At 40.4% G+C, this 15597-nt stretch overlaps 1 protein-coding gene across 1 annotated transcript in view; it reads right to left on the bottom strand.

Annotated features, from left to right (window-relative positions):
• Window positions 1–15597, bottom strand: part of SYCP2L (synaptonemal complex protein 2 like) — a 70830-nt gene that overhangs the window by 11379 nt on the left and 43854 nt on the right. The window contains exons 22-26 of the mRNA XM_061194826.1: window positions 13762–13891; window positions 12295–12368; window positions 12062–12131; window positions 1924–2025; window positions 760–866 (exon numbers count right to left, since the gene is read on the bottom strand). Of these exons, the coding sequence (XP_061050809.1) occupies window positions 760–866; window positions 1924–2025; window positions 12062–12131; window positions 12295–12368; window positions 13762–13891 (483 nt within the window). The remainder of the gene's footprint in view (window positions 1–759; window positions 867–1923; window positions 2026–12061; window positions 12132–12294; window positions 12369–13761; window positions 13892–15597) is intronic.

Genomic DNA, 15597 nt, shown 5'->3' with positions numbered 1-15597 from the left:
AATAAGACACCATGCCACACACTTCGTGTGTTACCTCAGGTTTGATACCCATAAAGGACAATAAGCCAAAAATAGTAAAACTTATATTCATGCTATTAATACACATATTGAATATCATGAACAAATTTCCATGATAAATTAGCTTACACTGGTATTGCAGAAAATAAGATTGGAGATCTTCCAAGTTAGTTCAATGAATCTATGTTAGGGTAAGATACTTTTCTCAAATGTGCTAATAAATAACTCAGTAGGGATTTATAAATAGTAGGACAAAATGGAGGGGATGGAAGTGGTTTCAAAGTTCACCTTGCAGGCAAGGTTTTGTGACAGCCTGTATGTGCGGTGTGTCTCAATTGGCCACCACTCAGCTGACCACCTGCCCACGGTCACCTCCTTCTTTGTCCCAGACACCTCTCTCGTCCACATGGTCCCCCTGCCTTCTCTTCCTTGTCTATCACTGTGACCAAATCACTGCTTCCTGGTTGTCCAGTTTTCTGAGAATGCGATCAACAAAACCAAACCTTTCCATATAGGTCCATCTCGTCCCATGGTAGCAAATGGACATGGAATAGCTGTCTTATAAATATAAACCACAATTCACAAAGGCACTAAATTCAGTGACCACAGCTAAAACAAACCTACCTCCCCAGAGACTCAGGGACACCTTCACACAGGAAGGATAACAATGGTATTAATGAATATGAACCTGTTACTTTAAACACATAACGAGCTAGCTTTTCATTTTTAGTGGACCATTACCTCGTATTTTCTTTTCAGTTCTCTAGTGAAGTTTTCAAAGGTGGTGATCATCGCAGAACCTTTCAAGTTCTCTGGAATAACTTTTAAGGATGAAGTAGAAATGCCTTCTGAACAAGAAGAATAGAACATTAAATAAAACTAACAAAGGGCTCAAAATAGGTGTGCTCAGTCCACCCGCTGCCCAGAGCGTGGACAGTCATTTGGAAGCACAGATGCGATCCACAGAAGCCCCACTGGCTGCCTGGCTGTGACCGCAGCAGGGCTGACTCTGGCCGTGACCCACCAGGCCAGCTTGAGCCAAGAGTCCTCGGCGGATGCTTCATGCTGCTTCCCACTAAAACTCACTCTCTGGCAAGTGCTCATTTCATCCAAACTTTCCCAGCACTTTAAATCAGAGCAACTGATAGTACGTCTAAGAAGCAGGTTGAGGTGTTGTAAGAGGCTTTTCGGAGGATGTGATGGGTAGGGCATTTCTAGGGGCAATGCTGGCATAACAGCTTCTGGGTGCCAAGGTGTTTTACGAGGGCTCATGAGGGGTCTGGCACTGTTCTAAGGGATTTGTATGTATCAACTCATTTAATTCTCACAAAATCCAAGTGAGATAGGCACTGTTAATGCCCACTTTTAACACAGATATCACATAACTGGTGCAAGCTCACACTGACAGCTCCAGGATTGGAACCCAGGCTGCCTGGCTCTTAACCACCGCCCTCGAGTACCTCAGGGCTTCCAAATTTGCCTTCTTGGAGCCTTTTGTTTCAAAGTATCATAGTGTCACTCATCCAGAAGGCCAACGCCACATATGCAGCCTTTTCAGATCAGTCTCCTTCATTTGTACAGAGTGGATATTTCTAACTCAAAAATTTAGCTAATAATCATCACCTAAAGCAGAGACCTGTAAATTTAAGAACACCTAGGCCCTGAAAATTGCCACAAAGAGTTAAGAGGCAGAAATCAAATTGCCAGGAGGAGATAGTGCTTGCTTTTAGCTACCATTTGTGCAGCAATGCACTTGTCTCTGAAAGGACAAAGTGCTTAGTTTTTAGGGTCCTGCAGCTACTATGATCTTAAAACTGAAACTGCCTTGTAATTCCCGTTGGGACATTCAGTGCTTACACATTTGCCACATTCTTGCTTGACCGGCTGGCTGGGCGCACATGTTACCTGCCAAGTCTGTTTCTTCTGCCACTGAGGAAAGGCATCCTGGAGCATTGCCTTCTTCCAATCGCGACTGTTTCCACTTGGCGAAATGACCATCTGCTCTGTCTGAAGACAAGCGCAGTTCGCTGATAACCACACACACGTTTCTTGGGTCCTAAATTTATCTTGCTCTCTTTTCGCTGGTATCTAGCCTTGATGAGCAGCAAGCCAGACTCATTCCCTACTTGTTACAAATTGCTTATCATGTGACATGTTGACTAAGAACAACACAAGTATCAAAGCACTAAGTCTACTGGTGCCTGAAAGAGGACCCACGGGAACGTGCATCCCTTTGATGAGCTCAGTAACATTCAGGAACACTCCCCTGAGCAGGATACAGGCTGCATCAAACGAAAAGCTGTAATGGTTCGCATCAAAACCACTTCCAGGGGCTTCCCTGGCGGCGCAGTGGTTGAGAATCTGCCTGCCAATGCAGGGGACACGGGTTCGAGCCCTGGTCTGGGAAGATCCCACATGCCGCGGAGCAACTGGGCCCGTGAGCCACAACTACCGAGCCTGCGCGTCTGGAGCCTGTGCTCCGCAACTAGAGAGGCCGCGACAGTGAGAGGCCCGCGCACCGCGATGAAGAGTGGCCCCCGCTCGCCGCAACTAGAGAAAGCCCTCGCACAGAAACTAAGACCCAACACAGCCAAAAATAAAAATTAATTAATTAATTTAAAAAAAAAAAAAAAAAGGCAGATGGTTGCTTTAAAAAAAAAAAAAAAAAAAACCACTTCCAGGGCTCTGGGCTAAAGAGCAAGGTGGCGAGGTTTCCAGGCAGACTGGCCCCTGGAAGCGCATCGGATCACCCCGCGGAGGGCGCCACCTGCTGGTGACACAGGAGCTTCAGCACCGAACTGAGAGCTGCCTCATAAAGGAGCTCATCTTGGGTCCTCGCTAGCTCAAGTGACTGAGAGCCTCTGCTGATGAGATTTAAATAGATTCTGTTTTCAGTTCAGCATTTACTAAACATTTTCTTTTTAAAAAAAATTGAAGTATAGCTGCTGTACAATGTGAGATAAGCTACAGGTGTACAATACAATGATTCACAAGTTTTAAAGGTTATACTCCATTTATAGTTATTATAAAATATTGGCTATATTCCCCATGTTGTACAATATATCCTCGTAGCTTATTTTATACCTCATAGTTTGTACCTCTTACAGACTCACAGATATGGAGAAGAAACTAGTGGTTACCAGTGGGGAGAGGGAGGCAGGGAGGGGAAAGATAGGGGTAGGGAAATAAAAAGTACAATATCTTTTATTTTGATGTTCAGTTCACCCCAAACATGTCCTCACCCCATCCGGGCCCTCTGTCTTATCAGTGGCATCTTGTCGCTGTCAATAGTGCACTAGCACCAGGCCCGACCCCTGCTTTTTACCACCCTCTTCTCTCCCACCATCAAGGCCTGAGGCTCTGCCTACAGAAAGCATCCATACCTCTCTGCATCCCCACACCGTGACTGTCCAAGGCCAGCTCCCGGGAGGAGCTCATCAGTCCCATCCCTTCAACTGTCATCCCCCAAATCCCTCTCTTGCCCGAGCTCTCTCAAGCAGCAAACCTGTGTTCCCAACTGCTTACCCAACATCTCCACTCAAAACCCACTCTTTTCCATTCCTCTCCACCCCAGCTGCTCTTTCTTCCCCACCATACACTCAGCCCCGCCACACACACTTAACTGGGAAGACATCTGCTCTTCCCTCTCTCCTCCCACATCTAGCTAGTCACTATAGATTTTCCCCCTGAAAGTTCTGGAATTTAATTTCATGAATTTGCTCAATGAATATTTGAGTGTTACTATGTGCAGGGAGCTGGGCAAAATGGTGGGAAAGCAAAGAGGCAAGTTTCCCCTTCTGCATTCCACTGCTCTACCCTGGTCTCCTTCCAGCTCCTCAGACCCTGGGCCACTCTCACCTCAGGGCCTTTGCACCTGCTGCTCTTCTGACTTGCAGCCTCCCCCCACACCCCCATAACTACACTAAGGTTTCCCCTGGCCATCCAAACTAAAATTTCAACCCAACCCCCCAGCTCTTAAATCCTTCCCTGCTTAATTTTTACTTAGCCTCTATCACAATAAAATATACTACATATTTCACTTTTCTTGTGTATTATGTCTCCCCCACTAGAAGGTAAGGTCCAGTGAGGGCAGGTATGTTGTCTGTTTTGTTCACTAGAATATCTAACACATAGGAAAGTGGCTGGTGCATAGTAGGTATCAGTAGACATTCACTGAATGAAAGAACGAATAAGTGAGTAAATGCTGCAGAATATCCAAGATTCTACAAAATAAGATATATCTTATATTCTAAAAAAGGATCTTAGTAAAACAAGAATGTATTCTAATTATCTTATACTAGCAGTGAGGGTAGAGATACAGGAATATCAAAAACCTTAGAGACCCAAATACCTACTACATAAATAACAAACTGAAATTAATAAAATTTAGCATTTTAAGATCTGCTAAAACTACCTTTTGGGAGGAACTGTAGAATACTAATTTTTAGAAATAGCACCATAGTAGGAAATACCAGTCATAAACATCAAAGTGACAGAAGGAAAAGAAAAAGAATTTTGCTATTAAAATTATGCAAAACAGAGAATAGTCAATGTTAAAATAGTTCATGCCCTGTGGTAAAATAGAAGATACATTTTTAAGAAAAATGAACAACTTAGGTTTAAATGTCAACTTGGATTATTTTCTATTAAAGAAACGAAAAGGAAATAGCAAAACAAGAGGTAAAACAAGAGAATTAATAAATATCTAATTGAGAGAAAAGGATGACCAAATGCAGAAAGAACTAAATTAATAATATCAGACATATAGATAAAATGATCATATATGAATGATGACCTTCATGGGACACCTTAGTTGCTTTGCTATAATAGAAGTTTCATAAACTGAAAACTTCGTTAGAGGTCACATTCTCACTTGGATAAGAAAGAGCCCACAACCAGCCTCTCTAATAAAATAAAATAAAATAAAATGAAAAGCATAAGAAAAACTCTCAGCTTTGAGAGGTGCCACTATCTCTTCTCACTGCTCTTAGATTGTGTTCATTTGTTTGAAAAGTATGGGTGGATATTTTCTAGGGAGTTGCACTGTTTCAAGGCTAAATGATTTTTTAAAATCAAAGAAAGAATCCAGACACAGCACTGTCCTCTTCCAGCCTCAAAACAAATAGAGCTCATGCTTGAATCTCACATGGTGTCCATATCCCAGTCAGGGCCCAAAGAAACCACTTAGAAAGGATTCCAGCCAGCCCCAATTAGGCACCAATGAACAACTACTACGTTTCTTTACATTTCTTTCCTTGCTGCCTGTTCTGTCCCTCTGGATTTTTTTTTTTTTTTTTCTCTTCTGACAACATATTTGTAGTAACAGCTCAAAGCATGGCCTTGAATTTCGACTTATCATGCTAATGCACCACCCGTGGAAAAGCAGGGCATCTGCTGGCACAGACAATATTTACCTTCAATGGAGAGACGAATCCAGTAACACTGTGTAAATAAGCTGGTTGCCCCCTGAATGAGCTGCTTGGAATTTGTGAACCTACTAAACAGTCATCATCCAGATGGACCACTTCCAGGACATGGAAATAATTTGGCATAGAAAACCCTTTTTGAAGAGGCAATCTTGTTAAGTACTTCGCCTGAAACAAAGGAATGGCTCTCCAGAGAGAACAGGGACCCCTAGGGAAATCAGTGCACTTGTTAAAGGATGCAGGTCCTAAGTGATGCAGTTGGCTCAGCTTTGTTTCCATGGTAACTGCATGCCTCTTTTAACCAGGACTTTTTGACATTCTCATAAAGGGGTTAAAACTATGTACACACAGCACTTCAAAAATGAACACAAGCAGTAAACACACTGTGGCTGAAACTAGAGTGATCTCAAATGAATGCTAACTCGTTTGTTGGTGGCTGGTAGAAGGAGTGTACTCTTGCTTTTGAACACAGCTGTCTTCATTGCCATGAAAATTGAAGACTTCTGCCATCTGAGGAGCTTCTGAACTTATTTTGGGCACAGGCTGTAGAGAATAATTTGGTGTCCATATTACATTTATTTACTCATACTTCTGATAAAACGGTTTTTAGTGCTACACAGAATCAACCCTATGATTAATAGCCAAGTTCTCCTAAGTTAAGGCATTTAAAAAAATCTTACTCTGAGGTGACACCCTGTGGCTTAAAATGATAAAGGCCAACAGCCTTCACTGGAGCGAGAATAGTCTTCTTTACCAAAATATCCTTCCTGTGGAGGCATTTTCCTAGCGCCAATTCCTTTGTTTTTTCTACCAATGTGTACTATGCCGAGAATATGAAAAATTGAAGACAATCTTTATTGCTGAATTCCTCAGTCTGACGGGGAGTACTGAAATATCTTTTGCCTGGATTAATGCATTTTAAAAATCAGTAAATCAATTAATAATACTTAGTTGTGACTATGTATAAATGATTATTCAATATGGAATTATGCAGAGGTTCATCACTAAATGACTTTCTAAGTTTCTTAGCATTTTCTAAGTTTCTTATTCTGGTTCCTTGGCAAATATTTATTGAATGCCTCTATATGCCAGGCACCAAACTAGGCATTCATAGCACCATTGGAACAAAGAAGCTGTCCTCCTGACTCCTTCCCAATTCTGGAGGCCTCTCCAAGAAGGTACATGAGGGCAAAATGCAAAATCATGAGTAGTCATCCTGTTTGCTTGCAGTTCTGGGAGCACGGCATTTCCAAAGTTCCAGGGTAAACATTAAAACAACAGTTTATGAGCAAAATAGCAGAATAGGAGTTTTCTACTGTTTTCCCCCAAAGGACACCGATTTTGAAAATCACCTACTGACAGAGTGGCCTTTGTGGAAGTCTGAGAGTCCAGTGGGGAAGATCTAGCACACTGTCTGAGGAAGAAAAAAATCCAAGATTGGATGCATTGAAGAGGGTAACAAGGACACTTTTGCTTGAGCCACATCACCACTTGCTCAAGGCAGCACAGCTCAGGGCCAAGAGAGACCCTCTTAGCTCATGATCTCTCCACTGGGGAAGGTGAGAGGGTTTGAGGGAGCGCTCAGTTTCCCCAGCTGTGAGGGACTCTGCCAAACAAGACCGTTTCTTGCTTGCCCCATCCAGGATACTGAGGTACACTACATGGCTTGGGGGTGGGGAGTGGCTGGGAGAACAGAATCCAGGGTTCTCAGGGAGCATCAAAGGGATGCAGATCCTACTAACTGTTTCAGAGACTCCATTAGGAAGCCTACTCATGAGCTGCTGGGGATGCTTCACCTACAGATCCCCTCCCCCGCAACTGGACCATGGACAGCGCAACCAATCCATATGCCTCACCCATACACAGCCCCACCCTGTGGTTGGCTCACTTTGCACACCCCCCCCCAGGGGCAATGACTGTGAACGTTTGTAGATAGCCAGCCCTACTTAGCAGGATGGGGATTAAGCACACAAGCTTGAACATCCACCACTGCCCTAGGGAAAGCAGCAGGAGGCTGTGAGCACCTGGCCTGGCCATGCAGAGTCCAGAGAAAGCGCGATCTGCAGAGGTCCCCCAGAGAGAGAGAAGTGTGGAGCAGGCATAGCCATAGGAAAGGTCTGAGAAGGCTTCAGAATCCCTAGTAGACAGAAGGTATTTCTCTCCTGAAGCCAGTCAGCAAAGACTAAAGGAGGTGACTGCTTCTTCAAATATGAAGACAGCAACACAAAACTTCAAGGAACGTGAGAACTCAAGGAAACATGACACCTCCAAAAAACCGCAATAATTATATAGTCACGGACTGCCACAGAAAACGGAGCTCTGCAATTTGCCTAAAAAAGACTGCAAAGTAGTTGCTTTCAGGAAGCTCAGTTAGCTACAAGAACACACAAAGACAATTCAATAAAATCAGGCAAACAATAAGCAAACAAAATGAAAAGTTTAATAGAGAAATAGAAATAATAAAAAAAGAACCAAACAGAAACTCTGGAGCGAAAGAATACAAAAGTGAAATGAAAAATGCAATAATAGAGAACATCAACAGCAGACCTGATCCAGAAGAAGAAGAATCTATGTCAAAGACAGATCATTTACCCAAATTATCCAGTCAGAGGAGAACAAAGGAAAAAGAATAAGAGAGAGTAAGAAAGCCTATATGAACTATGCGATAGCACTAATACAAACAAACTATACCATTAATAGAAACAATTCACAGAAACAGAACAAACAATCCTAAAATTTGTACGGAACAACAAAAGACCTCGAATAGCCAAAGCAATCTTGAGAAAGAAGAACAAAGCTGGAGGCATCATGTTTCCTGATGTCAAACTACATTACAAAGATGTAATAAAACAGTAGGGTACTGGCATAAAAAAGAGACCCATAAATCAATGGAATAGAATAGAGAGCCAAGAAATAAACCCAGGCATATACAATCAAATTAATTTACAACAAAGAAGCAAAGAGTATACAATGGAAAAAATAAAAAGTCTCTTCAATAGATGGTGTTAGGAAAACATGACAGGCACATGTAAAAGAATGAAACTGGACCACAATCTTACACCATACACAAAAGTTAACTCAAAATTGATTAAAGACTTATATGTAAGACTTGAAATCATAAAATTCCTAGAAGAAAATACAGGCTGTAAGTTCCTTGACATCCATCTTGATGATCATTTTTTGGATTTGACACCAAAAGCAAAGGCAACAAAAACGAAAATAAACAAGTGGGACTACATCAAACTAAAAAGCTTCTGTACAGAAAAGAAAACCATCAACAAAATGAAAAATCAAACTACAAAAGGGAAGAAAATATTTGCAAATTGTACATCTGACAAGGGGTTAATATCCAAAATATATAAAGAACTCACATAATTCAATAGCCAAAAAAACAAATAATTGATTAAAATGAGAGTAGAGAATCTGAATAGACATTTTCCCAAAGACATCCAGACAGCCAACAGGTACATGAAAAGATGTTCAACATCACCAATGACTGGAGCAAACCAAAACCACAATGAGATAAACTCACACCTATTAGAATTCCTATTATCAAAAAGACAAGAGATAACAAGTGTTGGTGAAAATGTGGAGAACAGAGAACCCTTGCGCACGGTTAGTTGGAATGTAAATTGGTGCAGCTACTATGGAAAACAGTATGGAGGTTCTTCCAAAAATTAAAAATGAAACTACCATATAATCTAGCAATTCCACTTCTTTGTATTTAACAGAAGAAAATGAAAACACTAACTTGAAAATATATATGTACCCACCATGTTCACTGCAGTATTATTTATAGTAGCCAAGACATGGAAGCAATATAAGTGTCCAATGATGGATGAATAAAGAAAATGTGGTATACATATACAACAGGATATTATTCAGTCATAAAAAAGAATAAAATCTTGCCATTTGTGTCAACACGGATGGACCTTGAGGGCAAAATGCTAAGTGAAATAAGTCAGACAGAAAGACAAATACTGTATGACCTCACTTACATGAGGAATTGAAAAGGAAAACAAAAAACAAAACCAAACTCATAGGTACAGAGAACAGATTGGTGGTTGCCAGAGGTGGGTGAGGGGGTGAAAAGGTACAAAGTTCCAATTACAAAATAAGTCCTGGGGATGTAATGTACAGACAGGATGGTGACTATAGTTAATACTTTATTGTGTATTTGAAAGTTTCTAAGAGAGTAGATCTTAAAAGCTATCATCACAAGAAAAAAAAATGTAACTACCTGTGGGGATAGATGTTAACTCGACTTATTGTTGTGATCATTTTACAATATGTACAGATATCAAATCATTATGTTATACACCTGAAATTAATATGCTACCTGAAATCACCATGCTACATGTCAATGATATCCCAATTTAAAAAAATGGAAACAATCTACACATTATTGGAGTCCCAGAAGGATAAAAGAGGGAGAAGGGGCAGAAAGCTATTTTAAAAAATAATGGCTGATGGGGGAGAATGGATGCATGTATACGTATGGCTGAGTTGCTTTGCTGTGCACCTGAAATTATCACAACATTGTTAATCGGTTATACTCCAATATAAAATAAAAAATTAAAAAAATATATAATAGGGACTTCCCTTGTGGCGCAGTGGTTAAGAAACCGCCTGCCAATGCAGGGGACACAGTTTCGAGCCCTGGTCCGGGAAGATCCCACATGCCGCGGCGCAACTAAGCCCGTGCGCCACAACTACTGAGCCCACGTGCCACAACTACTGAAGCCCACGCACCTAGAGTCCGTGCTCCACAACAAGAGAAGCCACCGCAATGAGAAGCCCGTGCACGGCAACGAAGAGCAGCCCCCGCTCGCTGCAACTAGAGAAAGCCCGCATGCAGCAATGAAGACCCAACGCAGCCAAAAATTAATTAATTAATTTTTAAAAATAATAATAATGGCTGAAAACTTCCAAAATCTGGGGAGAAATTTGGACATCCAAGTTCATGAAGCTCTCAAACACCCAAAAGATTCACCCACAAAGATCTTTTGCAAGACACATTATAACAAAACTGTGTAAAATCAAACACACAGAGAGAATTTTAAAAGGAGCAAAAGAAAAAAAATTCTCACATATAAGGGGACACCCGTAACGCTATTAGCAGATTTCTCTGCAGAAACCTTACAGGTCAAAAAAGAGTGGGATAATGTATACATATAAAGTGCTGAAAGAAAAAACTGCCAACCAACAATACTTTACCTGGCAAAGTTGTCCTTCATAAATGAAGGAAAGATTAAAACTTCCCCAGAAAAACAAAAGCTTAGGGAGTCATCACCACTAGATCTGCCTTACAAATAGTGTGGAAAGCAGTTTGTCAAAAGAAATGAAAAAACGCTAATTAGTAACATGAAAATATATTAAAAAATATAAAACACACTGGTAAAGTATATATTCAAATTTGGAATACTGTAATATTGTAATACAGTGGTGTGTTAATGAACTCTAGAGTAAAGGTCAAAAGGTGAAAATATTTACAATAATTATAGATATAATTTCTAATAGATATACAATACAAAAAGAGATAAATTATAACATCTAAAACATAAAATGTGGGTGGGGAGAGAAAAACGGTAGAGTTTTGTATGCAATAGAAGTTATCAGCTTAAACTATATCTCAAAAATGTTTTATGTAAGCCTCACGGTAACCACAAAGCAGAAATCTATAGTAGATACATAAAAAATAAAGAAAAGGGAATCAAGGCATAGCACTATAGAAAATCATCAACCACAAAAGAAAACAGCAAGAGAGGAAGAAATTAAAAGAAACTACAAAACAGCCAGAAAACAATTAATACAAAGTCATCAGTAAGCCCTTACAAATCAATGATTACTTTAAATGTAAATGGAGAGTGGAAGTTAACACAACATTATAAAGCAACCATACTCCAATAAAAATTAATTTTAAAAAAAGAAAAGAAATGTAAATGGATTAAATTCTCCAATCAAATGGCACAGAGTGGCTAAATGGATAAAATATGACCCAACTATATGCTGCCTACTGGAGACTCAACTCAGCTTTAAGGACGCACATAGGCTCAAAGTTAAAGAACGGAAAAAGATATTCCATGCAAGTGGAAATCAAAAGAAAGCAGGAATAGCTATGCTTATATCAGTCAAAACAGACTTTAAAGTCAAAAAATTTAACAAGAGACAAAGAAGTTCATTACATAATGATAAAGGGGTCACTCCATCAAGAGAACATAACAACTGTAAATATATATGCACCCAATATCACAGCACCTAAACATTTTAAGCAAACACTAACAGATCTAAAGGGAGAAAGCGACAACACTATAATAGTGGGGGACTGCCTTCCGTGGGGTGGGAGAGGAGGCATGCTGGTTGATGGGACCTGGGTCCCAGGCCATATGCTTCTTGACACAGACGTGCTTGTTCCTGAGTGACAACCTCTGCTCCTCCCCTTGACCTTCAGGCACACTTGGAGCTGGTAAGCAGATGACACTGCCCTCTCCAAGGCCTGGCAATTGTCACTCTGTATAGTGACCGTATCTGCCTCAATTTGAATAACAGCCCAGTCTGCCAAAATCAGATTACTTTTGCTTTATTCATTCTGCAAAAAAAATTTAGAATTCTCTCACCTCTGTCTTCCAAGTTTTGCAGTTTATGTTTGAAGTTAGTACTTTTCATCAATGACTCTTGGGTCACAGTCTTAAAAAAAAAAAAAAAGGCCACAAATACATGTATTCATGTCAAAATAAGAAACACATGGTGCTACATTAGCCCTTAAGAAGGAATAAGCTAGTACATTAAGCAAATATAATATTAATTCTGGAAAACCAGATGAGTAACCAACAATTAAATAGTACAATACCTCAGATACATTTTCTTCAACATCTGAGGGCTCCAAGGAAGAGAGATCGCTCAGTGGGTGGGGACTTTGAAGTTCTGAGTATTAGAGAGAATGAATAGTTTTAAGGGAATAAACACATTGAGAGGCAATTGAGGCAATAACATTTCACTATCAGTCTATAAATTAAATTTCAACATCCCCTGCCCTACCTCCCGCAAAAGGGACACAGTTCTTAAAAAAAAAAAAAAAACAAACCCAAACCAAAAACCACTTTGTATCTTGCAGGGCATGCATGGGTATTAGGGGTTACAGGTCTGTAGATAAAATGAATAGCCAGTTACCTACTAGGTCAGCACCTTTAGTAGCTGCCCATCTGGCCCCAAATACACAGTAAGGATTCTACCACCTCAACGTGGTCCTTCTCTTTCCTCTCTTAGACGCATTCCCTTACTCCTCTTCCTCTCTCCTGCTATATTTCCCTCTCTCCTATTTTCCTTTCCCTACTTCTTTTCTTCCAGTGGCAGCCAAACTAAGAGGCTGGCAGTCGTGTGCTTGCTAATGCCATTATGTGCCTGCCAATGTGCTATGCTCTGAAATGACAGAGGTGAAGAAAACGAAATCCCTACTCTTACCAATTTAAAAGATGTGAATTGTTTTAATAAAATACAGTGGGGGCTGAGGTAAACCTTACAGGTCAAGGCGTGGCACACTCTGGCCCCTCAGGCCAAATCCAGTCTGCCACCTGGTTTTATAAATAAAGTTTTATGGAAACACAGCCATGCCCATTGGTTTACAACTTGTCTGTGGCTCATTTGGAGCTACAAATGCAGAGCTGAATAGATGCAACAGAAACTCTAGGGGCCACAAAGCAAAAAGTAATTACTCTGGTCCTCTACAGAAAAAGTTTACCAACCCCTGCAATAAATCATCATTTGAGCTTCCTGCTATTTTTAAAGAGGAAGAATACCAGCAATTCTTATGCACAAGCTGATCTCAAACGTTAAAACAGAATTAAAACAATGTCCTCTGTCTTTTGTTAATGAGGGCATAAAAGAGAAGATCAATCATACTTTCACACTTTCTTTTTTTTTTTAAATATTAATTAATTAATTAATTAATTTTGGCTGTGTCGGGTCTTCGTTTCTGTGCGAGGGCTTCCTCTAGTCGCGGCGGGCGGGGGCCACTCTTCAACGCGGTGCGCGGGCCTCTCACTATTGCGGCCCCTCTTGTTGCGGAGCACAGGCTCCAGACGCGCAGGCTCAGTAATTGTGGCTCACGGGCCTAGCCGCTCCGCGGCATGTGGGATCTTCCCAGACCAGGGCTCGAACCCGTGTCTCCTGCATTGGCAGGCAGATTCTCAACCACTGCGCCACCAGGGAAGCCCCCCCACTTTCTTCAACAGATATTAAAAGAAATACATTTTGCTTTTTCAAACTACTTTTCCCAAAATATAATTTTTTCTACGTAGATTGACAGAAAATCACATACCTATCTTCTGGGCAGAATCTTCAGGAGTTAAAAAGGCAGAACTACTCTGAAGTTCCGTTCCAGAAATTTTTGGAGGTGTGACATTATTTTGCCCGGAGGTATCTTTCTGTAATGGTGTTAGAGTTTTAGCCTAAAATAGAGTATTTTTTATAAAGCGTTAACTTGTTTTGAGTGGTTGTGAATGTTATCAAAACATTCCAAGACACTTCCAACAACGTTTTTAAATGATTAAGTATTGGATATGCTCCATTTGAAAAAAACAGTAAGACCATAAGATCGCAGGGTTGGAAGCACATTCCATCAGGCATCAATTGATGACTCTAAGTCAAAGTTCTCAAAGTGTGGTCCCAAACCACAGGCTCGGCAACACCTGAGAACTTGACAGAAAAGCACATTCTCAAGCCCCAATGACAATGTACTCAATCAGAAACTCTGGGGACGGGACCCAGCAATCTGCATTTCCGCAAGCCATCCTGGCCATTCTGCTCACTAAAGTCTGAGAACCACTGCTCTAATTCAGGCGCCAGCAAACTACAGCTCACTGTCAATAAAGTTCTTGTAAATATAAGTTTTACTGGAACACAACACATCCACTCATCTGAGTACTGTCCATGGCTGCCTTCACGCTACAATGGCAGAGTTCAATGGCTGCCACAGAAACCATATGCCCGAAAAGACTAAAATATTTAGCACCTGGCCCTTCACAGAAAAGGTTTGCCAACCCCTGCTTCTAAGTTATTCTCTTAAACTCCAGCACAGAGAAGTGAGTTCTAGATACCAATGTCTGTATAAAGTCAGCAATGCCCTCACTGAAAATCAGCATAGACTTCTTGTCAGTTGCACAGCTTAAATTTATGGCTTCTCAAAGCTTTCCTCTTTCTTCTTTGGTACCTATTTTTTTTTAAAAAGCTGTATATTGCTAAAAACTGTTCTTTTGGCCTATTTCTAACTGATAACTCCTTATCTCAGGTTGAACTATTCAACAAATATTTAGGTACTTGCTCTGGCTCACAGGTTTGAGCTATCAACTCTCTCTGTCACCTCAGAACATGAGTGTCCCTTAGCCTCACAGAGGGCAGCACCCCGCGCCCCCAGGCTGATGGCAGAAGGCAGGTCGGGCAGGGAGGGCAGATGACGAGCTACTATTAGAGCACTAACAACATTCTATTTCTGTACAGGCAAGCCGGGTACTGCTGACACCCTCAGAATGCCAGCAGCTGCCCTTAGAAAACTCTTAAACACTTCGCACTATATTCTGCAGTGTGTGTGTTTGTGTGTGTGTGTGTGTGTGTGTGTGTAGATACACATATATAAAATATATGTATTATATGTATTATATATGTACATATATTAGATATGTATATAATATATGTATTACATGCGTGTAATATGTACATATATGTATTTTAATATATAAGTGTATAGTTTGTACATATAAAATATGTGCACAATTATATATAATACATATCATATATACATGATTATATATATTATGTTACATATTTTATATAAAATATCATATATACAGTATATATATACACACTATACTATATATACTATCTATCTAATTTCATTTGACAAAGAACAAAAGCCAACTGCTTAGAGAGGTAATTCAGCTAAAAGCATGATAAATTAAGCTCTGAATTGGCCCGGAGGACACTCGTGTCCATGTTCTTAACTACTTTGATATAAAACAAGGATAACTGAGAGGAATTAAGAAACTTTCAGGGCTTATTCAATATTTGAAATGGCTGAAGGCATTTCAACTGCTTGCAAAATAAAGACTTAAATGTTTAAATCATTAAAATCTTTGGCAGTAACATGTCAACAAACTGA

Source organism: Eubalaena glacialis, chromosome 7 (genome assembly GCF_028564815.1).
Source record: "Eubalaena glacialis isolate mEubGla1 chromosome 7, mEubGla1.1.hap2.+ XY, whole genome shotgun sequence".
NCBI classification, from domain to species: Eukaryota; Metazoa; Chordata; class Mammalia; order Artiodactyla; family Balaenidae; genus Eubalaena; species Eubalaena glacialis.
The sequence above is the reverse complement of the archived record's forward strand: the minus strand, read 5'-3'. Positions and strand labels throughout refer to the sequence as shown.